Here is a 22,337-nt window from a genome sequence, read left to right as displayed (position 1 = left end):
GCTCAAAGAAAGAACAAAACAATATTAATTGTGAATTTCTTGCAAAAATATCAGCTCTGGTGTGCACTTTTTTTAAGCTGAAATTGAAACATTTGAAAGTAAAAAAATTTGCAGTAGCAATATGTGACTAAGTACATTTAATCAATTACAATTTTGATAATAATGGAGTAAAATGTACAATATTGGCTTCCAAAATGTAGGTGAGTAGAAGTATAAAGTAACATAAAATAGAAAAAGGCAAGTAAAGTAAAGATATTTGCAGCTTAAAACTGTAATTACATCCTTGATTAAATATAATTAGTCACATATTGTCACTGCAATAAAATGTACTTTCAAATGTTTAAATTTCAGCTAAAAAAGCACACACCAAAGCTAATATATTTATCAAAAATTCAGAATTAAAATGTGTTGTTTCAGTCTTGTCTATTCACACTTCAACACAGACCTAATTCCTCATATTTCTTGTGTTTCTTGTGCGTCTCTCTCAGGTGAGGTGAAGTGTGAGCCTCCTAACAACCGTCTGGATAAGTTCAAAGGGACGCTGACTCTGGACGGACAGAGTTACTCTCTGGACAACGACAAGGTGCTGCTCAGAGGATGCACCCTGAGGAACACCGAGTGGTGCTTCGGCCTGGTCATCTTCGGGGGTAAATAGCTGCTCAAACCGAATATTAATTTCTGATAATGTGGTCGAAACTGCTGAGTTAGTTTGTGGTGCACCAGCAGAGGGCGCACCTGCTGCACACAACAAACCAGTTCAGGTGGTAAAAATCATCTTTTTTATTGTGAATAAGACCAACTGAAAGAAACTAATCAATGGTGCACTGCAAAAAAAGGTGTGTCTAAAAACAAGATAAAAACACTAAATCTGAGGGAATTTATCTTGCTGCATGGACAGATAATTTCGCATGTTGTACTCTTAAAATAAGAAATTAACTCTTAAAACAAGATCAATTAAAGCTGCCAGCAGCGATGAACTGGCCCGAGCAGAGTGACCTGATGATTATTATTATGATTATTTGTTTCTTACCAAGACAAAAAGAATCTTTAGATTTAGAAGTGTTAGATATTTATCTTCTTATTATTATTTTAAGCGTTCTACATGCTTATTTCTAGATTTAATAATCTTAATTTAAGAAATCTTGTCAAGTGAAATTATTTGTCCATGCAGCAAGATCATTTCCCTCAGATTTAGTGTTTTTATCTTGTTTTTTGATTGTGAGTGTATGTTAACAGATTGAATCTTTGCAGGTCCTGACACTAAACTGATGCAGAACAGTGGGAAGACGATATTCAAACGGACGAGCATCGATCACCTGATGAACGTCTTAGTGTTGTGTGTGAGTTTCATGTCCATGCACACTGACACACAAATTCACCAAAGTCCCACAATAACACAAAAACACTGCCAGATCTAGAAATTACTGTTTTAGTCAAAGTCAAAGAGTTTGGTGACTTTGAAGGGACTATACTGCCCTACAGAGTCTCACTGCAGTAACTACATTTTTTGGTCGAAATTGAGTTATAACTAAAAATGAACTCCTTTATGTCTGTTTTATCTTGTGACAAAGTTTTAGCTTTCAATTTTCCTTTATTTCAGATAAATAATATTGTAAAAATGCAGTAACTACAAAATCCAACTCAAAACTAAAGCTAAACTTTGACTGTGATACAGTGTAGTCTTGTATTTCTTCATTGTGTTGAATAGTGAAGGCAAGAATAATAGAAATGATACGTTTATTTGATAGGGAAATTATTATCTAGGAAGTGATTAAGTAAAAAAAAAAGTAAGATACACTGAAAAAATGTTTGTAGAAATTTCAGTAAAACTCAAATGTCAAATTACATCAGAAATAGGTCGTAAAATTAAAAATTGTATATCACCATAGTAGACACTTTTATAATTACCGTAAATCAAAGAATAGCACAAAACTTTTAATTATACTCATATAAACTGTAGGAAACACAGTTCTGCTGTCAAAATATAACATGAAAACAACATGTTGGAAGTTGTTGTGAATGAGTTACGATCTTAATATGCTTTACTTTGTATGGACTTTATAAGTCTCTACATAGCGATGAACGAAACCATCAAAATGGGTATAATAAGGCCATGCAGAATAAGACATTAATAACTACTCAAAATGACTCATTAAGAGCCAATTTGTTCCTTATTTGCATGCTAATAAGCAACTAATGAATATTGAATATGTGTTCCCTAATATAAAGTGTTACCTTCTCCTATCTTCATCAGATCTTTGGTTTCCTGGCGTCCATGTGCACCATCATGGCCATCGGTAACGCCATCTGGGAGGTGAGGGAGGGCTCCGTGTTCGTAGCCTTCCTCCCTCGGGAGCCAGGGGTCGGAGCTGCTCTCTCCTCCTTCCTCTCCTTCTTCTCCTACGTCATCGTCCTCAACACCGTGGTGCCCATTTCTCTCTACGTCAGGTACGTTACAGCCAGAGGTGGAATGTCACTAAGTACATTTACTAAAGTACTGTACTTAAGTACAAGTTTGAGGTACTTGAACTTTACTTGTATTTCCATTTTATGTGACTTCGTACTTCTACTTCACTACATTTTGAGGCAAATATTGTTCTTTTTACTCCAATACATTTAGCTGACAGCTTTAGTTACTTTACAGATAGAGGTTTAACATAAAAAATATGATCAATTTAGAGTTACTAGATATTTCATTAAATTAAACCAAATAACAGTATATTTAGTGGTTAAAATGAGCCCTACCTTGAGAAAATAAACCACTGCTTACATAATTAATATTAATAATGTTAATCATAATTACTATGTTATTGTTTTTGTATTATTTTATTGTTTTCATTATTTTTTAAAAATCTATTACTATATTTGTGTATGATTTTATTGTTTTTTGACAATTGAACAGCACTTTGGTGAACTGAGGTTGTTTTTAAATGTGTTTTATAAATAGACTTTGACTTGACTTGACTTGACATAACTGCATCAATAATAATAATCTAATAATATATTTAACAACCTGAGTGTGTTCAGTCTGCATAACAAGTACTTTTGATACTTTAAGTATATTTTGATGCTTTTTTTACAAGTTTTTTTCACAAGTTTTAAATGCAGGACTTTTACTTGTAGTGGAGTCATTTCACATTGTAGTTTTAGTACTTTTACTGAAGTAAAGGATCTGAATACTTTTTTCCACCACTGGTTCTTGAATGATCCTACTAAAATCATAAAGTGACAAAAGTGATTAAGTTGAGAGTCATTGTGTCACACTGCTCCCTGTGTGTGTGTGTGTGTGTATGTGTGTGTGTGTGTGTGTGTGTGTCAGTGTGGAGATCATCCGTCTGGGGAACAGCTTCTACATCGACTGGGACCGGAAGATGTATTACCCCAAGAACGACACTCCGGCCCAGGCCCGGACCACCACGCTGAACGAGGAGCTGGGTCAGATCAAATACATCTTCAGTGACAAGACGGGAACTCTAACGCAGAACATCATGACTTTTAACAGGTGCTCCATCAACGGGAAGGCTTACGGTGAGCTGCTCGGCTTATATACCAAATATGGACGTGAAAATAAGAAATTAACTCTTAAAAAAGTGTATTTCTTTGGTGTTTTTATGTCATTTTGTGTCTTTTTTTTTGGTGATTTTATGTCTTTTGTATCTTTGTTTGGTGTTTTTTTTGTCTTTTTATGTCTTTTTTGTGATTTTACATCTTTTGTTTCTTTTAAGGTCATTTTATGTTTTTTTGTGTCTTTTTTGTGTCGTTTTTTGGTCATTTTGTGTCTTTTTACATCTTCTTTTGGTCACAAAATGACCAAAAAAGACAAAAAATGTACAAAAGAGATGAACTGGCCCGAGCAGAGTGCACTGCAGATTATTTGTTTCTTACCAAAAAAACAAAAAAAAACAACTTTAGATTTAGAAGTTTTAGACAATTTCTCTTGTTTTAAGAGTTAATTTCCTATTTTAAGCGTACAACATGCTTATTTCTAGATTTAATAATCTTAATTTAAGAAATCTTGTCAAGGTAAATTATCTGTCCATGCAGCAAGATCATTTCCCTCAGATTTAGTGTTTTTATCTTGTTTTTAGACACACCTTTTTTTGCAGTGTAGTTACTTTTCAGGTCAAGATTTATCATGAAAAACTGGATCAATTTAAAGTGACTAGACATTTTATTAAATTAAACCATATATTTAGTGATATTTAGTGGCTGTTGGCTGAAGTTGGCTGAATGATTGATTTTGGATGGTCTTTCTTTGTTTTTCAGGGGAGCTGTTTGACTTTCGTGGTCAGAGGGTTGAAATAACAGAGGTGAGAGGAGAATACTGATACACGAGTGTGTATTTTTGTGTATTTTATATGTTTCATTCCCAGTGGTGGAAAGTAACTAAGTATATTTACTAAAGTACTGTACTTAAGTTCAATTTTGTGGCACTTATACTTTACTTGAGTATTTCTATTTTATGTAACTTTTTTACTTCTACTTCACTACATATTTATTCAAATATTGTACTTTTTACTCCACTACATTTAGTTGACAGCTTTAGTTACTTTACAGGTTGAGATTTAACATAAAATATATGATCAATTTAAAGTGATTTGATTTTTTTAAATTCAATCTTATAACAGTATATTAAGTAATTAAATGAGCCCTGTCTTTACAAAATGAAAACACTGCTTACGTAAAAGCATTAATACAAATAATGTAATAATATATTTAGAATATATAAAATGTTGGACTAAATTACTAAAAAAGGCACAAAATGACCAAAAAAAGACACAAAATGACCAAAAAAGACACAAAATGGCTGAAAAAAGACACAAAATAACAAAAAAGACACAAAAATACACAAAATAACACAAAATGACCAAAAAAGACACAAAATGACCAAAAAAGATACAAAATGAAATGACAGAATGTGCAAAAAAAATTACACAGAAGACACAAAAAGACACAAAATCACCAAAAAAAGACACAAAAAAGAGACAAATGACTTAAAAAAGAAACAAAATGACAAAAAAAGACACAAAAAAACACAAAATGACAAAAAAAATACACAAAATGACCAAAAAAGACACAAAATGAAATAAAGAAAAAGACACAAAATAACTGAAAAAGACACAACAACAGACACAAAATGACCAAAAAAGACACAAATGACTAAAAAAGACACAAAACGACTTACAAAGACATGAAAAGACATGAAAAGGATAAAAAAATGGACAAAATAGCCCTTTAAGACTCCATAGAGTTAAGTAAGTTTTGAATGCAGGACTTTTACTTGTAGTGGAGTAATTTCACAGTGTGGTAATAATACTTTTACTTTCACTTTTTCTCTGCAGAAAACAGAGAAAGTGGACTTCAGGTGGAACAAGCTGGCTGATCCCAAGTTCGTCTTCCACGATCACAGTCTGGTGGAGACGGTGAAAGAAGGAAACCAGGAAGCTCAGTCCTTCTTCAGGTTACTGGCTCTGTGTCACACCGTCATGCCCGAGGAGAAGAAAGAGGGTGAGCGCCATCAAATGGACAGCCTTGTTACTATGGTTACAACTGTTTAAAACTAAAGAATCACATTGCTTATGTTGGGTTTTTTTTTTTGTTTGTTTTTTACATTTTGTCTTTTTTTAGAATCACATTTTTAATAGCACAAACAGAACGTGGTGGTGTTTCCATCTACAGCAAGTAGTAAAACAGATTAAAAAATAAATAAAAAGAAAGTTACATAATGTTTAATCCTTACAAGTCTAAGCATTCACATGACTTAACCCTTTGGAGTTTGGGGCTATTTTGTCGGTTTTGGACTTCTTTTCACTCTGCCTGTATAAACCACTTAAAAATCTTTACCTTGCCATGTTGGTATCATTGTTTTCAGCACAACCTCACCTATATGACCTGATTATTTTTTTCATTTTGACTTACTGGATCAACATTTTGAACACAAAAAAATAAACAAAAACACAAAAAAATTACAAAAACACGCATAAAACACATAAAACATGAAAAACAAACCAAAAACACACACAAAATTACAGAAAACACATACAAACACACTCAAAACACACCAAAAACATAATAATAATAAAAAAAAACACGCAAAAATTACAAAAACACACATAAAAAACACAAAGAAATTACAAAAAGCACATAAAAACACAAATAAATGATTTTAAAAATAAACAGTAAACACAAAAGATTGCATTACAAATGCTAAATGCACAAAGCTAAATTAGAAAAACCTCTCAAAAAAAGTAAAATCATGTTACTACACTTGGTCGAGGTGTTTTTTACATTTGCTGGAAAAGGGTTGATGCATTAAATTGGACATGGAAACTTCTAGAAAATCCCAAACTTTAGAGTTCAGCTGACAGCAGGTCTCCATGCTGCTGAAGTTTTTACGTTGCAACGTCATGAAGAAGTCGTGCTCCATCGCCTTCTCCACTTATGTTGTGTTTTTGGTGATTAAATGTGTGAAATCCTTCCTCTCCTCTCTTGTTCTCTTTGTCTCGTGACAGGAGAGCTCTACTATCAGGCTCAGTCTCCTGATGAAGGAGCTCTGGTGACCGCAGCAAGAAACTTTGGGTTTGTTTTCCGCTCTCGAACACCGGAGACCATAACGACGGTGGAGATGGGCAGAACAGTCACGTACCAACTTCTGGCTGTTCTTGACTTCAACAATGTTCGCAAGAGAATGTCAGTCATAGGTGAGAGGAAGCAGCGGGGCAATCTTTGGTGTTTTCTATGTTTTGAATGTTGGCAAAATATGATATTTGAGTCATTATAGAGTTTTAAATACGGTAGAGGATTAGAGCCAGGTAGGAGGAAAAAATAATGAGATGAGGAAAAAGTCAAAATGTCCAGAATAAAGTCAACTTTTTGAGTTTGGTAAAGTAGACTGCAAGCTACACCTTGATTTTCCTCAGTAAAATTCACATAAATTACATAAAATCTGATTTTCTTAAAACAATAGTTGTTGTAGCCTACTACCAGGAATAACTTATTTATGTGTAGGAGGATTTTATTCCTATTACACCGTTAAATACTGTGGTTATTGCTCATTTTATGACATTTAATTGATGAAAATCAGGTTTTAGCTTGCAGTAATTGTTCGCGGATAGACGTGCAGTTTCTCTAAAACAATATTCCTCTGATGACTTATTAACTCGATGGAGTCTTGGGCTATTTTGTCCATTTTTTAATCCTTTTCATGTCTTTTAGTGTCTTTTTTGGTCATTTGTGTCTTTTTGTGTCTTTTTGGTCATTTTGTGTCTGTTGTTGTGTCTTTTTTTTGTTATTTTTTGTATTTTTTGTGTCATTTTGTGTCTTTTTTTTTCATTTTGTGTCTTCTGTGGGTTTTTTTTTGGTTATTCTGTCTTCTCATTTTGTGTCTTTTTTGGTCGTTTTGTGTCTTTTTTAGTTATTTTGTGTCTTTTTTTGTCATTTTGTGTCTTTTTGGTCATTGTGTGTCTGTTGTTGTGTCTTTTTTAGTTATTTTGTGTCTTTTTTTGTGTGACTCTTTTTTTACTATTTTGTTTTCATATTCGAAATAAACTTGAATCAATCAATCAATGATTTTCAGTGCGTAGCCCTGAAGGCAAGTTGACCCTCTACTGCAAAGGAGCCGACACCATCATCTATGAACGGCTGCACCCGTCCTGTAATGAACTGATGAAAGTCACCACCAATCACCTCAACGTGAGTCATTCGTTTGTGCAGACATAAAACTAATGTACCCTCAGAAATTCTCAGCATTTTTTATTTGAACTGCTCTGAATTGTAAAATAGGAGTATGCAGGCGACGGCCTCCGCACGCTCGTTCTGGCCTACAAGGACCTGGACGATCGCTACATGGAGGAGTGGAGACAGCGCCACCATGAGGCAAGCATCGCCATGGACGACAGGGAGGAAAGACTGGATGAACTTTATGAAGAGATAGAGAAAGATCTGATGGTTAGTCTGCCTTCTGAATCCTTTGACACATTGTAAAAAAAGTCAGATTAGTTGAAACCTCCATTTTAACATCATAGGGCCAATTTGATTTATAGACAGTAGTATTACCCAAAAGGGTAACACTTTAGATTAGGGGACACATATTCAACATTAATTAGTTTCCATTAGCATGCAAATAAGTAACATATTGCCTCTTAATTTTTCATTATTAAGTAGTTATTAATGCCTTATTCTGCATGGCCTTATTATACAACCAGTAAGACATTAACTAAGAGTTTTCCTTCAAGAACCTCAGAATTATTGATTATTAGTAGTAAGAAAGGAAGTTGTTGTATATGAGTTACAATCTCAATATGCTTTACTTTGTATGGACTTTATAAGTCTCCTTTTGATTAGGATTGGTAGTTTGTAATGTCAGTCATTACTCTACAAAGTGGGTCACTGGTAGACTAATATTGGAGCAAACATGTGTTACGGCCCCAGCCGTATAGTCTGTAGTTGTGCGTGTGTCTGTGCGCATGCGTGCGTCTGTGTGTTTGCTCCCTCCCCTCAGGCTGCTGGAGAAGGGTGATTGGAGCGTTCCGGCGACCACGGGAGCCAATCAGATTCGGCAATTAGTGAGCCACATCTTTCAAAAGGCTGGATGGAGCTTCAGTCAGGAGCGGCTGGATCTGTTGTGAACCGTCGCCCAAACCCTTGTCTGTGCTCGGCATTTCGTAGTATTGAATACTGTGTTTCATTGTAGTTGTACTTTTGTACTGTGTAACAGTACTGGGATTAGTGGTAGTTGTTATTTTGTACTGTGTAACAGTTAGAACTGACCCTGTTTTTTTGTTGTTATTTCATTTTGTCAAACCTTAAGCCTGAAGGGTCCTTTTGTTTGTATATCTTACTGCTATTTTATTTCTTATTAAAACACCTCTGTTAAAACCACTACATCTGGTTTATGTTATCTCCTTTTACCCCTTTAAGAGCTGGTGGACGTAACATAATTGGGGGCTCGTCCGGGATCACTTTAAAAGTTCCCGAGGAGGTATTATAAAAAGAGAAAAAAATTGTAGTATGATTTGTTTGGATGTGTAAAATGTGCGGAGAATGGAGAAATTTGACATTGACTCATTTCTGGCTGAGCCTTCGCTTTCACAAGTTGAAAGCTGTAGAAAAGATGATCTCATTCAAATTGCTGATCATTTACAAATTGCCTACTCCCGGCAAGCTCTCAAGAAGGAGCTCAAAGCCTTAGTTACTTGTAAATTGGTGGAACAGGGGTTGATTGAAGCATCCGCGGTGCCTGTTGTTAAAAACATACAGTAATGAAAAATGACATCAGCACCATGTTCTCGTTGTTTTTTAGCTGTTGGGAGCGACAGCCGTGGAGGACAAGCTGCAGGACGGAGTCCCTCAGACCATCGAGCAGCTGTCTAAAGCTGACATCAAGATCTGGGTGCTGACTGGAGATAAACAGGGTGAGTGTCAGGGATTTGATGTTCCCGATCAAATCACACGTTTCAAGATGGATGTAAGTAATACAGTAATAAAATGTGAAATATAATCTCAATGTGTCAGGAACACCCAGTGCCTGATCTCTATGGGTCGATCGTGTTTCTGGATGGTAACTCGAGATTTTTCAGAAAGCTCTTGTGAGACTTCCTGACCCTGGTCATTGTGCAAAGTTCTGCAAATCTAAAGTTACCATAGTGCACCACAGGAATGAGATCTTAAACCTGGAAGTCAGTTAGAATTTTAGCTGCTTATCTGTGTTTGTTTTGTTTTGGTTGGATTGATTTGGGTGGGTGGGTGGATGATTATTGTATTTCTACGTCACACAGCTGTGCTATATTTTATTTAATTTTGAATGCGTAGTTTTGTAACAAATGGTGGACCTCTCACTTTTTATGCCCACTCAATATTGCTCAAAATCCCATAGGCGAATTCTCATTAGACCTCATGGCAATGCTACTTTTGCCTACAAAATTACATAATTTATTTTGCTCTCTATTGATCCTCAAGCATCTCCAGTATCTCCAAGGATGAATCTAAACATCATTTGACTGAAATGGTCATAAAGTGAATGTTTATCATGTTTGATATATGAATGAAATCACAGTGATCCTTCCTCACTAAATACCAATGTTTTCTAACAGAAACGGCAGAGAACATCGGCTACTCCTGCAACATGCTGAGAGAGGAGATGAAGGATGTTTTCATTGTGGCAGCAAACACAGCTGAAGGAGTCAGAGAGGAGCTACAGTAAGTTAGTCTGAAGCTAACAACTGTAACATCTCAAAACGCACCTGTTTAGACTAGCCTACCCCTAATATATTCATCATTTTATTAATGTTGCCAATTTTTGTCTGTACTGTTTTAGTGTTGCTTATTATTACTGCCATTGTTGTTGTTATTATTGTTGTTATTTGTAATTGTTTTATTGTTGTTTATTATTACTGCCCTTGCTGTTTTATTATTTTCATTTTTAATTGTTTATTGTAAGGTGACCTTAAGAGTCCTGAAAGGCCCCTATAAATAAAATGCATTATTATTATTATTATTATTATTATTATTATCATTATTATTATGATCATTATTATTATTATTATTATTATTATTATTATCATTTTTATTATTATTATTATTATTATTATTATTATTGCTATGTGTGGTGATAAGAGAATGTTTATGTTTACTGAATATACAACTATTTCATTTTCTTCCAACACCAACATTTCGAAATTTCTAGAAAAAAAAAAAATGATGTATTGTACACAATTTGACATATATTTTATGCATTTTTTAAAATTTAATTTTTATTAACGAATGAACAAAAAAGAACAGTGGATTACTTATTAGGAGCCACAATATGAAAACGACACTAAAGCACAATTCTAGACAACGAAGACTCAGAAACATATTTACAAATTAGACATAATGTAAACACAAATAACATACATAGAATAATATAAAGGACAAGCACAACAACAACAATGAAAACGACGATACACCAGTACAAAGCCACAAGGCGAAAAAAAGACAAAAAAACAAACAAAACAAAAAAATGTGTATGCATTTTGATGCCCTACCAGTTTTGCTGTGTTTTATTCTAACCCTAAAGAACTAAACCAAAACTGTTAATGCTGCTAATTAACTGCTAATTAGTTTAGGACAAATCATTTGTTTCCATCCCAAACACATGATTTAGAGAGGAAAAAAAATACAGTTCATAAAAAAATATCAGAGCATTTTTTATTTTCTCACCCATCAGTCCCCATGTCGTCCTGTTTTCAGGAAAGCACGAAGGAAAATGTGTCCGGCTGCAGCGGAGGAGCCATCTGTCAGCAAAGCTCGCGCTGGCCTGTTCTGGCTGGAGAAGACACAGACTGTGCAGGATGAGGAGGTGGACGGAGACTACGGCCTAGTTATAAACGGACACAGTCTGGTAACAGAGGCTTTTTCAGGAACATTTGTATTTTTACTAGATGCTGAATCAGCAAGAAATGTGTCCTCCTTTGTCTCCGTGTATCATCAATCTAGGAAAAGTTGTTATTTTACAGGCTTTTAGGATATTAGAACTTTATGAATCAGTATGGGTAAATTAACTACTAAATTTTACTGAAGAAGTAATTAATCCTTCATTTCATTCATGTCTCTTTTTTGACCTAAAAGTAATAGAGGTGGGGGAAAAAATCGATACAGACCCCCAATATCCCTACAAAGTTTTGGACTTAAAGAGAACGAAGGAGACTTTAGAGGGTCTGGGAAGGTGTGGGAGGAGGGTGGGCTGGTTTTCATCAATGTTTGTATAATGCAGCCATCATTTTGTTGTGTAAACATTTTTTTATTTATATACATTTTATTTGTTTATTTTATTTTATTTTTGTTTTTATATATATATATATATATATTTATATATATATATATATATTTAGGCCTAAAACGCCTGGAAAAAAAGGCCTGTAAAACCTCTGAGCGATTTTAAAATAACCCCCTATAACCTGAAGTTTTTCTGCAAATTCAACAGAAGTATCAACTCTTCCTACTAAATAACAGATTTTTCAGCTTCTGTAGCTGATAGAAATTAAATTCAAAAAGTATTTTTTAGAGCTTGTACCTGTTATATCTGAGCTCCCTCCGCTATAGTCGTCTTCAGCCATGATTTCAAAGTTCTGGAAAAGTCCCATGATGCATTGTGACACTCCCACATGTATTCTCATTATGTGTCATTTTGTGTCTTTTTTAGTCACTTTGTGTCTTTTTTTTAGTCATTTTGTGTCTTTTTTTAATCATTTTGTGTTGTTTTGTGTCATTTTCTTTGTCATTTTGTGTCTTTTTTTGGTCATTTTGTGTCTTTTTTTAATCATATTGTGTCATTTTGTGTCGTTTTTTTGGTGATGATTTCAGTTCTGGAAAAGTCCCATGTCCCATTGCGACACTCCCACATGTATTCTGATGCATTTCATTGGCCGAAAAAAAGTGGAAAAAACTACAAATACTACAAAACGACGTATCCTCTTTCCCGGCTTTAATGGTAGAATAACGCAACAACAGCGCCCCTGGTTTTAATGGTAGAAATGTGGTAATGCTTTCCCGCCTTAAATGTCATAATCCCTTGTCCCCTTTGGTCCTCAGGCCTTTGCACTGGAGAAGAACATGCAGTTGGAGCTGCTGAGGACAGCGTGTATGTGTCAGACCGTGATCTGCTGCAGGGTCACCCCTCTGCAGAAGGCCCAGGTGGTTCAGCTGGTCAAGAAATACAAGCAGGCCGTCACTCTGGCCATCGGGGACGGAGCCAACGATGTCAGCATGATCAAAGGTGAACTCAGCACTCAGAGCCTTGACACTAATGCTGCGTTCGATTGCACTCGGAACTCGGAAAGATCCGAGTTGGAAATTCGGTAGGTAAATGCGTTTCATTGCTCAACCTCGGAAAACATGGCCGACCACGGCAAACTGATGTTTGTTTGGATGTCTTTCGAGCATTTAAAAATGACAACATACAGTTAAATGGTTTGTATCTTCCCTGGGTCCAAATATAGGGTGGAATTGTGGTCTGCAAATTTCCTGGATATAATAAAAAGAAGTGCAGTATTACACCTTATAGACTAATGTAGGTTAAATATGGGAAAAAATATAATATTTTTTACACTTTTACTGTGCTTTTTCGTCCCTACTACGCTCACACAAACTCTTTAATTAACAGAGTGGGAGTGCAAATACCATTACAAAGTAATCCTACACTTTTAGTAACACAAATGCTGAATCAAATGACACATAACAGACTAAATGTTGAAGGTAAAGTGACTGTTTACCTCTCACGGTGTGTGGCGCCATTTTGCTTTGACGTTTTCCACGTATTTCCGACCTACTTGTGCTGCTTAGATCCTAAGAGAATACCCGGGTCGGAATCCCGAGTTCAAGGGCAGTTCTATTCTACTTTTCCGACTCGGAGGTCGGATCTTTCGGAGTTCCGAGTGCAATCGAACGCAGCATAGAACCAGAGTTAGATAATACTCCATGTGACTCATTCTGTCTTTGTTTCCTGTCTGTGCTCCAGCGGCTCATATCGGTGTGGGTATCAGTGGTCAGGAGGGGATGCAGGCGGTTCTGTCCAGCGACTACTCCTTCGCCCAGTTCCGGTACCTCCAGCGCCTCCTGCTGGTGCACGGCCGCTGGTCCTACCTACGCATGTGCAAATTCCTACGATATTTCTTTTACAAGAACTTCACCTTCACCTTTGTGCATTTCTGGTACGCCTTCTTCTGCGGCTTCTCTGCACAGGTGAGGAATGAGTGTTGTAATTATGGTACATACTAGGGATGTCCCGATCAGGTTTTTTTGCCCCCGGATCCGAGTAATTTGATTTTGAGTATCTGCCAATACCGAGTCCCGATCCGATACTTCTATAATACATAAAAAAATGAAGAAGATAATCCAGGATGTTCCTTTTTTATGATATCATTCAACACACATTCTTTGAGCACTTCTTTAAGGTAGCTTGAACAATCAAGTAATAATTACAAATACAAATTTTCACCTTGTACTTTAGTGCAACAGAATATTTTAAATAAAAATGTCAAACATAAAAATGAACAGCAGCTCAACTTAAAATACCTGGCAGGCTATCGGGACATCCCTAGTACATACGTTAACCCTTGTGCATCACTATGGACATTTACTTTTTAAATATAATTGTTCAATAATTTTTGCTATGTTAATGTATATGGATTTTTGTTGTTGTTGCAAGGTTGTGAGATTTTAATTTTTTTTTTTGTGAAGGTTTGAAGTTCAACCTCTGCTCCTATACTATAAGACTATAATAAACCATGTAGCTGAAATACAGACACTCACCAATGAAACCCACCATCATAGAATGAAATCATGCATTTTTCACTAGAATGAACCGTTTTCTCATGTTTGCCCTAGTGGGAAAATAAATTAAACTTGGCTGGTTTTCACTATAGTTATTGTTGTCTCTTTATTACAGATTTGTATCTAAATCAATGTTTTTTAAACTGCTAATCATTGAAATATCCCAGACTCTGGAAAAATGGATGCTCAATGTGACATGAAATTCATATTGCACCACATAGTCATACATACAATGTCATTAATGCTGCATTTACATGTTTAATTTTGTCTTTGCTTTTCTTGTTTGTAGACTGTGTATGATGAGTGGTTCATCACTTTATACAACCTGGTTTACACAGCTCTGCCTGTCCTCGGATTGAGCCTCTTCGACCAGGTAAATATCAAATTCTATAAAGAAATTATATATTTGTAATTATGTGTAAACTACTGGTCAGTTGTTCACAGGCCATCTGTAACCTGTATTGTTTGGGCAAGCAACTTTCTTACTACACTCTACAGAATTTTGGTTCTTCAGAAACGTTTTGTTAGGATGGCAACCCGATCTGAGTCCCATGCCTTCAAATACTTACTGTTCATGACATCAATATCTCTCAAATATATGTTTTAGATCTTCATCCTACAAGATTTCTGACATGTAGAGGTTAATTTATTGTTCAATTTATGGGCACCAAATTATGGAATAAATACCTTTTCCCATCTGACAAGCTTTATAAAATGTTTCAAAAGATGTCTAAAAGATGATTTAACTGCGGTTTTAAAATTCTAATTCACACACAAATACCCTTTTATACAATGCTCATATTTGTTTTTATATTGTTATTTTTGTTATTGTCATCATAACGTCTTGTTGATGTTTTACATGTGTTTTTCTACTGTCAGTTTGTTATTACTTTCTTATAACTAACTTATAACTATGAAATTATGAAATTTTAGGTGGAGGCTTTAAACAAGCCCATCTGGGTTTTCTGCCTCTCCCTGCACTTAACACTATATGTTATCTTTGTCATTATATGTAATTCTAACCGTGTAAATAACCCTAAACCTCTTCTCCCTCTCTCATCTGTGTGTCTGTAGGATGTGAATGACCGCTGGAGCTTCCAGTACCCTCAGCTCTACTCTCCCGGTCAGCTCAACATGTACTTCAGTAAGAAAGCCTTTGTGCGCTGCATGTTGCACAGCTGCTACAGCTCGCTGATCCTCTTCTTCATCCCGTGGGCCGCCATGCACGACACGGTCCGAGACGACGGCAAAGACATCGCCGACTACCAGTCCTTCGCTCTACTGGCTCAGACCTGTCTGCTGGTGGTGATGAACATACAGGTGAGGGGATCAGTTCCTCAGGCAACCTCCGGATAGCATATTAATGATACAAATTATCATATAAATGTAGTCGCCAAAATACTATGACGTATACATTTCATTCATATGCCCCACCCAGGGGTGAAAAAAGTAATCAGATCCTTTACTTAAGTAAAAGTACTAATACCACACTGTAAAATGACTCCACTACAAGTAAAAGTCCTGCATTCAAAACTTACTGAAGTAAAAGAAACAAATAATTTGCAGGTCACTCTGCTCGGGCCAGTTCATCGCTGCTTGCAGCTTTAATTTATCTTGTTTTAAGAGTTAATTTCTTATTTTAAGTGTTCAACATGCTTATTTCTAGATTTAATAATCGTAATTTAAGAAATCTTAAATTTCCCTCAGATTTAGTGTTTTTATCTTGTTTTTAGACACACCATTTTTACAGTGTATAAAATGGAAATACTCAAGTAAAGTACAAGTACCTCATAATTGTACTTAAGTACAGTACTTGAGTAAATGTACTTCGTTACTTTTCACCACTAACCCCACCCCCAAAACTCATTATGAATGAATATGTGGGGCAGAATAAAAAACGTTTCACTATTTTTCAGCTGTGTCTGGACACCCACTACTGGACCGCTGTGAACCAGTTCTTCATATGGGGAAGCCTGGCGGCTTACTTCGCCATCACAATGACCATGTACAGCAACGGCATGTTCTTCATCTTCACCTCCTCTTTTCCCTTCATCGGTGAGTAGATGTTTTTTTTTACTTTGCTGAAAAAAGGGTTGATGCATTAAATTGGACATGAAAACTTCTGGAAAAGCCAAAACTTTAGAGAAAAGCTGACAGCAGGGCTTGATGTTGCTGATGTTTTACATTTTGCGTAGTTACTGCAGTTAGACTTTGTAGGGCGGTATTAGGGTTGTATAAAAATTATAAACCCTTCTACGATGTGATTGTGATGCTTTTGTATCTCCAGGCACAGCTAGAAACTCTCTGAACCAGCCTAACGTCTGGCTCACCATATTCCTCACCGCGCTGCTCTGTCTTCTTCCTGTGGTGGCTTACCGCTTCGTCCTCATCCAGCTTCGGCCCACCATCAACGACAAGGTGAGACAACACAGGAAACAGACTATAAAAAGTATTATGTATATATACAGAATATATGTACCCTGTTTTCACTCCTATAAACAGAGTTATCATTCTGTAAATGATCAAATATGTCATTCAATCTCCCACATTATGCTTCAGATTGGCCTTCTATGGTGAATGTAATAGAGGGAGATGATTGAGGCAGCGGTCAGTCAGATTCACTTAGTTTAATGTAGATTGCCTAAACTAATTGAGATTATAAGGTTCTATCTGCTAAGGTTGGGAGTGTGTCTTTGTTCCCCAGGTCCTATGTTCCCCTCTTTGTATGAGACTTTCCCTTTTCCCCCGCTTTTCCCCAAAAGGGTCCTATGTTCCCCGGTCTGTTACACATACCATACACCATACACACACACACACACACACACACACACACACACACAAATAAACACACACACAACCACAAACAACCACACACACACACGCACAGAACCATACACACACACACACAACCACACTCAAACACACACACACACACACACACACACACACAACCACACGCACACACACACAACCACACACACACAGAACCACAGAAACACACACACACACACACACACACACAACCACACTCACACACAACCACACACACAAACACACACACACACGCACGCACGCACACACACACACACACACACACACACACAGGAAGTCAAATTAAAGACGTGTCCCTCTCCGTCCTGTAGGTGAGACATAAGGTGAGGAAGGAGGCGCTGCCTGCTCCTGCTCCTCGCATTCCTCATCCCAGGCGCATCAGCACCCGGCGGTCCGGCTACGCCTTCTCTCACGCCAAGGGCTACGGAGATCTGGTGACGTCTCGCAGGTTCCTGCTGAAACTACCGCTGAAGAGTCGACAGGTCCTGTTTTCACAAACAGACTCTCCTCTGGCTCAGAACCAGCCACAACACTACCGCACCATCGCAGAGGAGCCGGAGAACTCACAGAGACAGGAAGTATAGCACGGAGCAGCATAGAACCGTTCTGTTTGGGAGCACAGGGTAATAATCACTGTCTGGATCGTCTCCAGGACAGAGCTTTATACTTAAAACTGAGTCTGACTTTAACTTAAGCTGTTTTTCTAACAGATGAATGTTGATATCACTGTGAAAATGTGGAACTCGGGAGCACATAAAACCTTAAAGACCACACTGGTGCTTCTGCACGTTTTAGTTTACCGTATTTCCTCAAATAGTATCCGGGGCTTCTATTAATAAAAAATCAGTTTGGGACCCAGCTAATAAAAGGGGCAGGCTATTATTTGAAGGAGGCTTTTATTAAGAAAAGAGCAGCAATCAGAGCAGCTCTGACCGGCACTTTTTTAGAGTGTTTTACACAGCGCATTGTAGCCAGTTACCCGGATGTCGGCCATATTGGAAGTACTGGGATGTAAACAAACAATGAACAGCACGCTGAATGTTCATTTTAAGCAGGATTTAAAATGTCTAAACTACTAAAAAGCCCAGAAGAACGTGTGTAAACGGCTCGACTTTACAGAGAATGACTAGGACAGCGGGAGACTTTGACATAACACCGGTAAGACACTTATGAAAGAGGCCGGTCATTAATAGGGGCCCGGCTATAAATTGAGGAAATACGGTAATAAGTACAATTGTCATATTAGTCAGGCGGTTTAGTTAAATAAAGGGGACACACCGGACAAAAGCACCACATTGCTCTCTATCACCATAAGTTTAAATTTTTAGTGGGAGCCACTTCATCAAGATTTCGGATCGGAGATGGCAGCCATATAAAGTCTATGAGAACCAATATATCTTCCGAGCCACTTCCAAGGTCAATCTTGGTGTCAAAATCTACATTTTCTGGGTCATGGAATCCATTAAAGCTATTGAGAATATCACTAGATGATTATTTTGATCAAATAGATATGTTTATTTTGGCCATGTATTTAGGTAATTTCCAACTCAGTTCCTAAGCGGTCAGACATATATTATTATAGGTCGTATACAGTGCATGTATTCTGTAAAAAATTGATAACATGAATACATTTAATTAAACTCTATTAGCTTCACTTTTATTACCACAGACACTTGCAGCTTTATGCTGCGTTCGATTGCACTCGGAACTCGGAAAGATCCGAGTTGGAAATTCCGACTTCCGAGGTAAATGCGTATCATTGTTATAGACTAATGTAGTTTAAATATGGGAGAAACTATAATATATTTTACACTTTTACTGTGCTTTTTCGTCCATATTATGCTCACACAAACTCTATAATTAACAGAGTGGGAGTGCAAATACCACAAAGTAATCACACATGCATGCGGGTGTGTGGCGCCATTTTGCTTTGACGTCTTCCACGTAATTCCGACCTACTCTAGCCAGAATCCCGAGTTCAAGGGCCGTTCTATTGCACTTTTCCGACTCAGAGATCGGATCTTTCCGAGTTCTGAGTGCAACGGAACGCAGCATTACAACCACACCCAACCAGTTCCCTGCAGGCTAATGAAGCGATTGGTAGAATGTTCCACACAGGAAATCAGACCTGGCATGTGGAAAAAAATTGGTGCTTTTGTCTGACGTGTCCCCATTCTTCTTAAATCTGGTCCTAAGCCACCTGACTATAGACTGCAGTCTTCATACTGCAGACCATTTTCCTAGAAGACTAGCATGAAGCATAAATTATACCCCTTAATCACAACTTATGACCCACTTGAAGTGTGTCTGTGTCAGAGTCTGTAGCTGCAGAGACCAGGTCTAATGCGACTGTTTTCTCTTTGCCTGGCATTTTGTTGCATTTGGGACATTTCTGGGCATCAGCTTGTGGGCTTTACTCTGTTAAATCGTAGTGACTGTGTCGTTGAGCTGCATGGGGAGGAGGGGCCAACTTTGAATGTTATTTTTACAAACCAAAACTTGTAAATCCTGCTCATTGTGCCTTTAGTTTTGTCAATGTGATGTCATAAAAAAAAGCATTTCAGCAGAAACCAAAAAGGAGAATAAATTCAGATTTAGATTTTCCAATAACATACAGGTGCATCTCAATAAATTAGAATATCATAGAAAGTTTATTTATGTCAGTAATTAAATTCAGAAAGTGGAAATAACACATTAAATAGATCCATTACACACAGAATGAAACATTTCATGTCTTAATTTATTTAATTTCTTCTAATTATAATAATTATGGCTTACATTTAATGAAGACCTAAAATTCATTGTCTGAATTTTTTTTATTATTATTACAAAATACCAATTATGTTTCATATAAGTATATTTAAATCTGGAAATGTTGGCCTCTGGAAATTGACTTTTCCATGATATTCTAATTTATTGAGATGCACCTGTAGATTTCTCATAGATTTAATGCTTTTCCATTCATTCAACTTTGTAGTCATCACACTTGCATACAGCAAAACACAGTCTTATCATTGGCTGGGTTGGCTGTTTTTTACAGCGTCACATTTAAGTAAAACAAATTATTTCGAAATTTCTAAACACAACACAACAATAAAGACAGTCCTTACTCACAGCTGCCAGAGGGCATCAATTGTGTAGATTATCTACTTCAAGCTTAATTTAATAATGTAGTGAATGACTAGAAAGCTTATTATAATCCTGTGAAACGGTCAGAAACACTGTATGCAGTTTGTATTTACTAGACCAGGGGTCAGCAACCTTTTCCATGAAAAGAGACATTTTTGGCCAAAAAACAGAAGAAAAAAATCCCTCTGTAAACTATAATACTTTGGTTTTTTAAGTAAAACACAATCCACGCTAGCTACCACAGTAGCCGCTAGCTACCATACTAGCCGCTAGCTGCTATATGTTTAGCATTGAGGTGATACTTGAGGCTGGATGTGCTGCGGTGATATGTGAATTCCTTGTTGCTTAGCAACACAACCATGCTCTTATGGACGCTTCCATCCGTTGGTTTTTAGTAACTAAATGTCCCATCATCCACGGGGCCAACCAAAGGTCTCATCAGCTTCTTCCTTCATGTTCACTGTGGTTTGTTGTTGTCTCAACTCATGAACGCTAGTTGGTGCTCCAGTATAATCTGTCCGCCTGAAACTCATCCAGTGAGAAACGTTCCGCGGTGCAAAAATAAGTGCGATAAAAATGCGTCAATTTTTTAACGCGTTAATTTTTGGGTAATTAATTAATCTTAATTAACGCGTTAAAGTCCCGGCCCTACTTATAATGAAAGTAATTAGCAAATTTCTCGCTGCAAATCAAGCAAATCACTCAGCGTGAAGCACTTGCAGTTAATGTAAATGAATCTGTCTTTTCTGTTGAAGCTATTTTGGCCAAAAATTTAGAGGATAGGGCAAAGAGCCAGATGGTTATATAGGCTATGATGCACATTTAAGTCGACTAAAATATATATTTTTTCCTGTCTATAGGGTTCATATTTTTTACAATTGGAGAATGTAAGAATCACTACAAAAATTTGGATAATTTAGACAAATTCCATATTTTTTTGCCTCAGGTTGCCGACCCCTGCACTAGACCACAACATGCAAAACCAAAAACTGCAATGAGATTCATTTTGTGTCATGCACACCAATTTTTTTTTTCTTTTCTGATCTCAAGATTTTTTTTTTTTTTGTAAAAGTTGCCACTTGCTGATCTGGACAATCTAGATTACCAAACTGCCTGCAACATGAAGTTGCATTTTGTGTCTTTTAATTATTTTACTGATGTGAATTTTAATGATCAGGGTGTCATTCTGAGAAAGGATAAAACTGTGATTTCAGTTGAAATCTACAACAAACCTTTTTTCACTGTTGTTTACATAATAATTTACTGACATGAAGATCTTTTTTTTTTTTAAAAACATTGTTTTATTACTGTTCTGCTTTGTGTTAATACTCTGTTTTCATTTATTATTAGATATACCTTTAATCAGTACCACTTAACTCTTGTCACAGTGTTTTCAAAGTGCAGCCAGGGGTCAGTGTTTTCTTTGTAACTGTGTTTTCTATCAAATAAACAGAGAGTGGTGGTTAAAGTGTCATAGGAGTGCAAGGACCAGCAAAAAGCACGTTATTCATAAAGTCCAACACATATTTCGTCATTGTGTTATTTTGTTATGTGAGCTTCCTCTGAGTCACAGCTGATTAGATTTCTGTTGGCTGATTTTGATCATCACGATTGTTTCTACATGGAAAATGATCTGTGAATAAAACTTTTACTAAACCATCATCAGGTCAAATTATCTTATATCTCAGATCTTATACAGTAATTAAATACCTATACAGTAAATCATGGGTCTCAAACTCGTAATTTTGTGTCTTTTTTAAATAATTGTGTGTCTTTTTTTAATAATTTTGTATTTTTTTTAAATTATTTTGTATCTTTTTATAATATTATCTTTTAATAATGTTGTGTCTTTTTGGGAATTTTGTTTTTGTCATTTTGTCTTTTTTTGTCATTTTGTGTCTTTAAAAAAAATATATTTTGTGTCTTTTTTAAGTAATTTAGTTTTTTTTGTTGTCATTTTGTGTATTTTTTGGTCATTTTGATACTGCCTCCAGCGGCCCCCAGGTAATTTGAGTTTGAGACCCCTGCAGTAAATCAATAGAGCCCAAATGATTGTGTCCTTGTGA

The 22,337-nt window shown here is 36.4% G+C and overlaps 1 protein-coding gene across 1 annotated transcript in view; it reads left to right on the top strand.

Moving 5' to 3' along the window:
• The window catches only part of atp8b5b (ATPase phospholipid transporting 8B5b), a 30,378-nt gene extending 8,373 nt beyond the window's left edge, over positions 1–22,005 (top strand). The window contains exons 10-28 of the mRNA XM_059357617.1: positions 489–647; positions 1,252–1,340; positions 2,255–2,448; positions 3,320–3,528; positions 4,267–4,310; positions 5,343–5,508; positions 6,513–6,701; positions 7,577–7,692; positions 7,783–7,947; positions 9,302–9,413; positions 10,092–10,197; positions 11,230–11,380; positions 12,571–12,754; positions 13,496–13,719; positions 14,600–14,683; positions 15,385–15,630; positions 16,227–16,365; positions 16,598–16,728; positions 17,454–22,005. Of these exons, the coding sequence (XP_059213600.1) occupies positions 489–647; positions 1,252–1,340; positions 2,255–2,448; positions 3,320–3,528; positions 4,267–4,310; positions 5,343–5,508; positions 6,513–6,701; positions 7,577–7,692; positions 7,783–7,947; positions 9,302–9,413; positions 10,092–10,197; positions 11,230–11,380; positions 12,571–12,754; positions 13,496–13,719; positions 14,600–14,683; positions 15,385–15,630; positions 16,227–16,365; positions 16,598–16,728; positions 17,454–17,726 (2,981 nt within the window). The 3' untranslated portion in view covers positions 17,727–22,005. The remainder of the gene's footprint in view (positions 1–488; positions 648–1,251; positions 1,341–2,254; positions 2,449–3,319; positions 3,529–4,266; positions 4,311–5,342; positions 5,509–6,512; positions 6,702–7,576; positions 7,693–7,782; positions 7,948–9,301; positions 9,414–10,091; positions 10,198–11,229; positions 11,381–12,570; positions 12,755–13,495; positions 13,720–14,599; positions 14,684–15,384; positions 15,631–16,226; positions 16,366–16,597; positions 16,729–17,453) is intronic.
• The last annotated feature ends 332 nt before the right edge of the window (positions 22,006–22,337 follow it).

This window comes from Centropristis striata, chromosome 19 (assembly GCF_030273125.1).
Source record: "Centropristis striata isolate RG_2023a ecotype Rhode Island chromosome 19, C.striata_1.0, whole genome shotgun sequence".
NCBI classification, from domain to species: Eukaryota; Metazoa; Chordata; class Actinopteri; order Perciformes; family Serranidae; genus Centropristis; species Centropristis striata.
The sequence above is the reverse complement of the archived record's forward strand: the minus strand, read 5'-3'. Positions and strand labels throughout refer to the sequence as shown.